The following is a 10,478-nucleotide window of genomic DNA, read 5'->3' as shown; positions in this document are numbered from 1 at the left end:
GCGCGCGCCACCGGCCAAGCCCGCCAAACCCTAGCCGGCCCCGATCAAACGCGATGCAACGCGACAGGAGCCGAGGACGTGCGATCACGCGGCGACGCGCATGCGAGCAGGGGCTCGCGCGCGCCGCCGATCGAGACCGCGAGCCCAGGCGGCACCAGACGCGTCGGACGGAGGAAGCCTGGCACGGTGGCTCGTCCGAGAACCACCGAGGCGCCGGTCTTCTTCGCAAAACCCTAACCCTAACCCTAATACCGAAACCCTAGCCGACCCAGCCCTAGCGAGGCGCAACCGAGAGCAGCCGCCGGCTGCTGGTGCGCGCGAGCTCGTCGGGCAGTGGGAGATCGCCGGGAGGTCGTGGCTCTGGCTGCGCCTTCTGGCTCGACGACGACGGAGGGTGAAAACTCGGCGGTTGTCCGCCGGGAGGAAGAAGGGAGAAGGAAGAGCGCGCCGTAAGGCGCGGGTTTTCCGGCGGTCGTCGGGGGGCGAACACGCCGTCCCGGCGAGAATCTCCGGGGATATCTTCGTATCTTCGTTGTGTAGATTCGTGCCAACCTCGAATCTCTAGAAATTGACGAAAGATTATTTTAATGATTATTTAATTGTTTAATTAATAGATATCATTAAAAATAATATTATTTAATGAAATAAAACATTTTGGGAAGATTTCCCTAGATTTTAGGAATATTTGGATTATTTTCTATATCTATGAATATTTTATATCCTAGATGATATAGATAAGAATAATTTAATAGTTTCCTAATTATAATATATATCTAGAATCTATTATAAGATATGATATATATAAGAATACATTAAATAATATAATTGATATTCTTCCTAATCTTGAACTTGGAAATTATATGAATTTGATTTTTCATGTCTAATTAAGATTATAAATAATGTATTTTATTTTAGATATATCTTATAGTAAGACATGAATGAGAATTAAATTCTAGATTAATAGTTTCTATATTAAGATATTAAAGATTATAAAAGATTTAATTATCCAGTAAATTAAATACCAACAGAATTTAATTAGTCTTAATCTGCCTTAAGGCTAAAGGATAATTAATTAAAACCATAACCCAAATATCTAAGCGATAATTATGAACTAATGGTTTATATATGGTCTCCATCGGTTGGACTGCCAAATTTTGTGAAGCTGATTTTCTAATATTATCGCCACCTACAGAGTAGGGACAATAATCCTACGAAAACAGTAAGTTCATAAGGGCGGACTTCTCAAATAATGAATAGAGTGAACTAGAAAGTGATTCCTAATATTATCGCCACCTACAGAGTAGGGACAATAATTCTAAGGAATTGCGAGTTTCAGGGTTCAATCGGAATTTATGAGATAGCTTGATTTTGTTATCAACACATGAACATTGTTATGGGAGTGTGTTGTAGAAATAAAATACTGTAATGCTAAACCAGGTGGTCGTGCTTAGGAAGCATTTGACATGTCAACCTCCAGAGGAGGAAGCTATTGATATGTCGGTGTTGTGACCAGTAAATTGTCGAAATTTTAATGCGTATTAACCTCCTGAGGAGGATACAATTTATTAATTTTGCTGTTGTAAGATTTTGAAAAGTTTTATGGTTAATCTACTCAATTTCCTTACATAAGTTTATGACAAATAGTAAAATCTTCTGTTTGCAGTGCAATAAAATTCGTCAAGATGTCTTTTAATCCTCTTTCTGCCATTCTCAAAGAAAACAAACTCGAAGGCCAAAATTACATCGAATGGAAACAAAACTTGGATATCGTTCTCACAGCAGAAGAGTACAAGTTCGTACTCACTACTCCACGCCCAGCTGTCCCGGCTGCTAGTGCCAGCCAAGCATTGCGAGATGCGCATAGACGGTGGCATAAGGCGAATGAGATGGCTAAGTGCTACATGTTGGCTTCTATGTCATCAGTACTCAAGCATCAGCATTCTGCCATGGAAACTGCCGCCGAGATCATGACAAATCTCGCAAATCTTTTTGGTACTCAGAATCGAACGGCTAAGTCTCAAGCCTTTCGGAGTATCATGACGAAGTCTATGAAGGAAGGCTCGTCTGTGAGGCAACACGTCCTCGAGATGATGAGTCACCTCAACCAGATTGAGGTATTGGGAGGGACGATCGATCCCGAGTCCCAGGTTACTATAATCCTTCAGAGTCTTCCCCCTAGCTTCCAGCAGTTCAAGCTCAACTTTGAGATGAACAAACGGAATTATACTTTAGCAGAGTTGCTGACTGAACTTCAGTCGGCGGAGGACCTTATGGTTCAAGCTAAAGTAGCTATGATGAGTATCGCGCCTAATTCCTCTGGCTCTAAGGCTAGAAGAGGAAAGAAAAAGGCACCGAACCAAGTAGCAGTCAACAATGCTAAGGGAAAGAAGAAACAGCGGGGTGACAAGAAGCAAACTGGAAAATGCTTCAAGTGTGGAGAGAAAGGTCATTGGAAGCCAGATTGTCCTAAAAAGGGCAAGGCTACAGGTATGCACCATGCTCTAGTAGTCGAGTCATGTTTGGCTTTGACATCTACTCATACTTGGGTTATTGATACTGGAGCAACTGATCATATATGTTTTGATCCTGACTTGATGCAGGTGACAAGACGGCTACATGATCGTGAGATAGAGGTCCAGCTGGGCGACGCTACGAAAGTGGCGGCCGTTGCAGTGGGAGACGTTTATTTACGTTTTTCTAGTGATAGATTTTTGATTTTGAAGAATGTTTTGTTGATACCCTCTTTTAGAAGAAATTTAATTTCAGTTTCTAAATTGTCTTATGATGGATATTCGATTTCTTTTAATGACAATTGCGTTATTAAGAAAGATGGTTCTTATATCTGTCGCGGTATCATGGAAAACAATCTGTACACGATCACTTCTACACAATTTAATCAACGTAAATCAGAACTCAATGCTACATCGAAAATTTCTAAGAAAAGAAAAGAACCTTCAACTTCAATGAATGAAACGTACTTATGGCACCTTAGACTTGGTCATGCCAACGAAAGAAGGATTCATGCGATGGTTGATCAAGATCTTATTAAAGGTCTTGAGAAGGAACCGTTTTCGAAGTGTGAGTCCTGTCTCGAAGGCAAGATGACTAAGAGATCTTTTAGATCAAAGGGGAATAGGGCCAAAGAAGTACTTGAGCTCATTCATACTGATGTGTGTGGACCAATGTCAACCGAGGCAAGGGGCGGTTTTCGATATTTCGTCACCTTTACAGATGACTACTCGAAAATCGGATACATCTATTTGATGCGCTACAAGTCTGAAACTTTTGACAAGTTCAAGGAGTTTAAGGCTAAAGTAGAGACGCAACATGGTAAGAGTATCAAATGCCTGCGATCTGATCGCGGAGGCGAATACCTAAGTGCCGAGTTTTTGGACTATTTATCGGTAGCTGGGATTGAATCCCAAACGACTGCGCCGGGCACACCCCAGCAGAATGGCGTGGCTGAAAGAAGGAATAGGACCTTATTAAATATGGTCAGATCGATGATGAGTTATGCACGGTTACCTGTTTCGTTTTGGGGTCATGCTTTGCTTTCTGCAAACTATCTCTTAGACGTCTTACCTTCTAAATCTGTTCCTACTACCCCATATGAGTTGTGGAATGGGCGTAAGCCCAATCTAGAACATCTCAGAGTATGGGGGTGTCCGGCTCATGTATTGGAAAAGGATCCAACTAAGCTGGAATCTAGGACTGAGGTTTGCGTGTTTATAGGATACCCTAGAGGAACGAAAGCTTATGAATTCTATAGTCTCAGAGATCAGAAAGTGATTGTGAGCACTCATGCCACATTCTTAGAGGAAGACTATGTAATGAATCATAAGTCCAGCAGTGAGATTGCTCTAGAAGAGCTAACTCAAGTTTCAACTTCCATTAACCAAGAACAATTACCAAGTGTAACAACAATTCCAGAAACTTCAACTAATACTCCAGATATTGTAGTGCCGCGCCGCAGTGGGAGGGTCTCTCATGAGCCCGATAGATACATTGGTTTGGGTGAGTGTATGGATCACTCCTCGGACAGCAATGTACTTGATCCCTGGAATTTTGCAGAGGCGCAGGCTGATGTCGATCATTGCGAATGGGTGAAAGCAATGGATTCGGAACTACAATCTATGTTAGACAAAGACGTCTACGATTTGTCTGTCCTACCCGAAGGCTGTACTGCCATTGGGAGCAAGTGGATATACAAACGTAAACGTGGACCCGATGGACGAGTTAAAGTCTTCAAGGCAAGACTAGTGGCTAAGGGGTATACTCAAAAGGAAGGTATCGATTACGATGAGACCTTCTCCCCAGTGGCCATGCTCAAATCGATCCGTATACTTTTGTCTATAGCAGCTTACATGGATTGGGAAGTATGGCAGATGGACGTTAAGACTGCGTTTCTAAACGGGAGTCTTGAGGAGACCATCTACATGGAACAACCCGAAGGCTATGTAGTGAAGGGCAAGGAACACATGGTTTGGAAGCTTAAGAAGGCCATTTATGGTCTCAAGCAAGCATCTAGATCATGGAACCAGTGTTTCGATCAAACTGTTCAAAAGTTTGGATTCGAAAAATGCCCTAATGAAAGCTGCGTGTATAAGAAGGTTGAAAAAGGAAATGTTGTGTTCTTAGTTTTGTATGTAGATGACATTCTTCTAATTGGAAACAATAAAAAGATGTTGTCATCAGTACGAACTTGGTTGTCCAGCCAGTTCGAGATGAAAGATATGGGTGATGCGGGACACATTCTCGGTATCAAGGTTCTTAGGAACCGAGGTAAGAAAATGTTGTGCTTATCCCAAGAATCTTACATCGAAACGGTACTTAGACGCTTTAGCATGCAAGATGCCAAGAAAGGTTTCCTACCTTTTAGACATGGCATCCAGTTGTCTCAAGAGATGTGTCCTAAGACAGCATCTGAGATAGCAGAGATGAGAAGAATACCATATGCCTCGGCAGTTGGTAGTCTCATGTATGCTATGCTTTGTACTAGACCCGATATCTGCTTTGCTGTTGGCATGGTAGCAAGATATCAATCAAATCCCGGCCAAGGACATTGGACTGCCGTAAAGAACATACTCAAGTACCTTAATCGGACTAAGGACTATGTTCTAGTTTACAATGCAGCCGAGCTCTGTCCTTTAGGATATACAGATTCAGACTTTCAGGCTGATCTGGATTCGAGAAAATCAACTTCCGGATATGTGTTTACCTTAGGAGGTGGAGCTATAGTTTGGAAGAGTGTAAAGCAGAAATGCATTGCAGACTCTACCATGGAAGCCGAGTATGTAGCCGCTTCGGAGGCTGCAAAGGAGGCTGTATGGCTTAAGAACTTCCTTCTGGACTTAGGTGTGGTTACGAATATGCCCAAGTGCATCACCGTTTATTGTGATAACTCTGGTGCTGTGGCAAATTCGAGGGAACCACGGGCTCATAAGGCGAGCAAGCACATAGAGAGGAAGTATCATATCATTCGAGATATAGTGCAGAGAGGAGACATACAAGTGGTCAAGATTGAGTCAGAAAACAACCTGGCAGATCCTTTCACGAAGGCGTTAGCGGTAAAGCCGTATGAAAGCCATGTTGAAGGAATGGGAGTTCGACTAATTCAAGACCTCAATCCGCTTTCAGTATAAGTGGGAGATTTAGACGTTAGCACATTTTGTATACTCGAAAGTGTTTTGAGTATAAGTGGGAGATTGTTAGAGTTTGTATACTAGAAATCACGTTTCGAGTGATTGAATACTGTAAAACTCTTATTTTATTTTCCAATGAATAAAACAGATTATTTTTGTCATAATGTTGTTATGTTTTACATTTAATGGATGTTAATGCATGTTTAAATGTATAAGTTAACTTAACAAAGTCTAAGTCTTTGTTTTAGTAGACCGGTTGTGGGCGTCGTCCACTTTAAGGTAATACGGTCAGTTCTAAACAAAGAAAAATATGAATTTCACAACCTAGATGGAATTAGACTACCCATCGAGAAAGGTTGCAATGTCAGTCCGTATATTTCTAAGCCTTACTGAAATAAGATGACATTGGTGTGGTATAGCACTGAACGGATCTAACAGCAAGACTTGCCTTGGGCTATCTACTGAAAGGCGAGGTCTTGATAAATATTTATTTCTTAATCAATGTAGGTTAGCATTGAGCATACGGTATTGATTATGCATTGCTTTGACTTATCAAATGGTGCGGGTTTTTCGTAGCCCAATTATCCTGATATATTGGGCAGTGGTGATCGATATCTAGCGGTGCTAGGATTGCTATTATATTGAATCGTGCACGAGGTGAGTCTCGTTTGATAATGTCCTCAAGAGGAGCGCGAAACTAAGTTTTATTATTCGGAACCTAGCTAGTTGGAGTATGATTACTCTATGAATAATAAATGAGTGTTTCATGCTAAGTCCACTCTTGGAATTAATAAGAAGTTAATTAATTAAGTCAATAGCAGACATTAATTAATTAATGGACATATTAATCTTAAGCACGGGAAATGAAAGATAAACGGAAACCCGGATTACTTATAATTTCGGATTTGGATGGGGAGAGTTCAATATTACTTCTGTAGTGGCTGCTCGTAATATTCCAATTATAACTTATATTAAATTGTGGGTTCAATTTAATTAGTAAAAAGTAAATTGGATGAGCCCATATCCAAAGCCTTCCATAGATCCCTGTCTGGGCCCAAAAGGAACTTAATATAAATAGGAGAATAAAGGAGACAGAAAACACAATTTCTCATATTGTAATTTTCGAAAATTTCGACCTCTCCCAGCTGTAGGAGATTTCGAATTTGAGTCCTATTCCAGAAAGGATTTCTTCTGTCTTCTTTATTTAAGTCCTAGTATTCTAGTAAGATCAGCCCACACTGATATTAGAGTACAGTTCGGGAACCAGAGAGAAGATTTGTGGTCTAGTACTTAAAGCTACACGTGGAGAAGTCGCTAGCCATCTTCAATTCTTTGGAGAATTAATTAGGTATTATTCTACTCCGTAGAAAAGCATGTTTTAGGTTTTCAATATTCTTAAAGCATGATTAATTCAAGTTATGAGCATGATACATGTGATAATTACGCGAATAGATTTTGTCTAAATAATCTGCTAAATAGATCTGATTATTATGTGATTTATTTACATGCTCTTCCGCTGCGTGCACCAACACTCCCCACCCCGGCGTTGCCTGCCCCCCGCCCGGCATCCCCCCTGCGTGCCCGCCATCAACCCCATCAACTGTTGCCAAGGGTTGTTGTACCCTTGGCCCATCTGCCAGCCCATCCCGCCCATTTGGCCGCCCATCTGCCCCCATCCAGACCTCATGGGTACCGTGGGAGTCTGAGATCCACTCGTCGCCGGACTGGACTCGTTGTTGTTGTCCATCACTCGATGTTGCTCTTGTATAGAAATTTAGAGAGAGAGAAAACTCGTTAATACAAGTGGTGCAAATGAAAATGAAACTAAAATCGCGTATATATAGTGTTTCAAAAAATTTTAAAAATAAAAAAATAAAAAATTGCACTGGCCGATCGCGAGCCTGCAATGGCGGCGAGCGCTCGCAAATCGGCGTGCGCTCGCCTATTTTCTCGCCGAAAAGACGCTGGCCGACTCCAATGGTTCGGCTAGCCGACCGACTAGCGACGCGAATCGACTAGCCAGTGCGCTAGCCGCATTGTGGATGCTCTTACCAAATTCTTATAATGTGGATTAGTTTGGATAAATGAGAATAACACTAATCGAATCATGAAGTATAGAAGTTGTAACAAGTTGACTCAACATTTCATTGTTGAGTTATGTAAGATTGGACATAAATTTTTTTTTCAAAATCAAGAAATTTGAAGAAAATGCGAGTTAGAAATAACCTATGAATATTTTTTTAATCTCCCTATAAATAACTAAATTTTGGGTATTTTTAATCGGGTGGTCTCCAGTAAATCTACGAGACGCCTACGACTTCTGGACTTGATCAGCTTCTGTAATCGGAGAGAGAAGACGAAGGGAGAAGGGAAATGAGTGGGCGATTGACAGCATCCCATTGCCCACCCTCCTATTCCATTCCTTCCCCATCCATAATCCATGCCCCTCGCTGCTCTATCAAGCCACCTGCCCTCCCCTTTTCCCCCTCCAACCTTCACCTCCACTCCTCCAGATCTCCATCCACTACATTCACCTGCAACTGCACTCGCAATTCCGGTACGCCTCTTCTCCTTACTGTCTCCGCTTACCAATCTCAATACCCTATTTTGTTTAATTTCCGTAATTCCCCCCTCTCTCTATGTGCTCTTGGTGGTTGCTCTTTAGGGTTTATGTTCCAGCTATTTAGGTTTCTGTTCATAGAGTTGGAATTCAGATATTGGAACTGCAAATTCTATGCTACAAACAAGTCTGTACTGGAAATTACCTTTTTCAAAAAAAAATCAGTTAAGAATGGGAATACAATTTGTAATTTTGATAGGGATTTGAGACAATTATGTATTATGTCGATTGTAATGACAATAAACTAGCTTAAGATGAAAATGATTTTCGCTAGCTAAGAAAAAGTTGTCATTTTTCAGGTGAGAATGAGAGCAGAACAATTTTAGATGCATTTTTCTTGGGAAAGGCAGTGGCTGAAGCACTTAATGAGCGTGTAGAGTCGGCCGTGGGTGAGTTTCTGAGCTCCATTGGCAGATTGCAAGCTGAACAACAGAAGCAAGTAGAAGAGTTTCAGGTACTAAATCACTGCTTGTGTATACGATTCATGTCATGTGATGAGGGGGCTATATCTTACCACACACTTTGGCTCGTTAGCCACTGCGTCATTTGTCATTCATATGAGTGTGTAGAAGGGATAATTCACCATTGAAAGGGCTGGTGTGTTGCTTGTGAGCTTTGGAGAGAGAACTGGTTTCTACACTCCATCTGCTTTTGTTTTTAGGCCATGATATGCTGTGGTGCCCCTAATTCCTTTATGGGGTGTTTGAAAGGACATATGAATCTATGATCGAGTATTTGAAGCATTGGATAATCAAACAATTTCAAAATTAATCAATACATGGATGGTACATTAGCATGTATTATTTTATCTATCTATCCTATCACTCAAAGTAAATACCTCCTTACTATAGAGGATTTAACAGTATTTCGATTTTTAAACGTCGTTGAGAGAAATTAGACACATGATGAGTCTAGCAAGTCTTGTTGTGTTTGGAATTTGGAAATGTTTGTGACCTTTTCAAGTGTATGAAAATAAGCCTTTTAAATTCATCCTTATTTTGTAATGTGATACTCCACTGTGCCAACAAACGGTTCATTTGTCATTATGTTTGAAATTTGCTTACTTGATTATTATCATGGTAGAGTGATTCACATCGTTTTCATGGAGATAAATTCCAATGGATCAATAATCAGTTTGTGACATGGTCACATCATGGTCTCCCTTAACTATTGTTTGAAAGATTGTAACATTTTCTCAAGAAATCTCAACACTCAAGATATACAAAAAAAGAGTGTAGCTTTCGCCCAGCATAATATGGGAAGTTGGTTTAATTAATTTTTCGAATTTCCACTTTTCAAAACTGGGGTGACTCGGATAATTTGATTTGGTGTAATATGAATTGTGGTTCATATTGGTAAGTAGATGCCTTTTGAAGCTTTGGATCATGATTATGCATTCATATGAAATAGAGATGACCAATTACGAATAAAACATCTAAAATTAGTACTCATAAAAGTTGAAAAAGTTCAAGATCGCAAACTTGTCGCTAGCTAAATCTTATATTCATTGTAGCTATAAGCCAAAGCATGAAAGTTCCTTTAGTTCATGTGCTGTTGTGATAGTCAGTTTGAAATACAACAATGTTGTATGTCCTACATTAGTACATTTGCAAGCCATTACCGATGTAAGCTACGATAATAGTACATTGTGAATCAAATGTGCCTTTGCTACTATATGTTATATGCATTCTGCCCTTTCTTTGAAATCTTTTTCAGTTGAAGTATAGTTTGTTTCTAACAAGGCTTCTAAGAATTGCCAGTTGTGGCAATCTAAGATCTAAGCTGTATATGTTGCTGCAGAATGAGGTGTTGGAAAAGGCTCGACGGGCCAAAGAGCAAGCAGCAATGGAAGCGAAAGGGCTCGTTCCCCAGGCTAAGTCTAGTGCGGACAAGACATCAGCTGTGAATGGTGTAGCATCGAACACATACTCACCTGCTGAGTCTGTGAACTCTACAACCTCATCCCTGCAATCGGAGCCTGTCGACCGTGAGGACAATCCTCCCAATGATGAATGATGGTTGATCATTAGTGATGCTGCGTATGATCACTGCCCCTTGCATAGTTTGCCCTGCAATATAGAGCAGAAGGAATATTGTTGTTATTTATAATACATGCAATGTGTATTCTTTTTTATTGCAAATTTATCATAGAAATATTAAGATGATAATATTTGTCATTAGTTATATGAAAATAAGAGAAGATGGCTTACTCAGAA

General features: G+C 40.7%; 1 protein-coding gene across 1 annotated transcript; it reads left to right on the top strand.

Moving 5' to 3' along the window:
* Positions 1-7,926: 7,926 nt before the first annotated feature.
* LOC125219175 (uncharacterized) lies at positions 7,927-10,478 on the top strand. Its single transcript, XM_048121079.2, has 3 exons — positions 7,927-8,199; positions 8,562-8,716; positions 10,063-10,478. The coding sequence occupies exons 1-3, from the start codon at positions 8,016-8,018 to the stop codon at positions 10,276-10,278; spliced, it is 555 nt and encodes a 184-aa protein (XP_047977036.2). The 5' UTR covers positions 7,927-8,015; the 3' UTR covers positions 10,279-10,478.

Source organism: Salvia hispanica, chromosome 1 (assembly GCF_029641045.1).
Source record: "Salvia hispanica isolate PSC_SH4W2 chromosome 1, Shi_PSC_v1, whole genome shotgun sequence".
Lineage (NCBI taxonomy): Eukaryota > Viridiplantae > Streptophyta > Magnoliopsida > Lamiales > Lamiaceae > Salvia > Salvia hispanica.
This window is presented reverse-complemented; position numbering and strand designations above follow the sequence as displayed.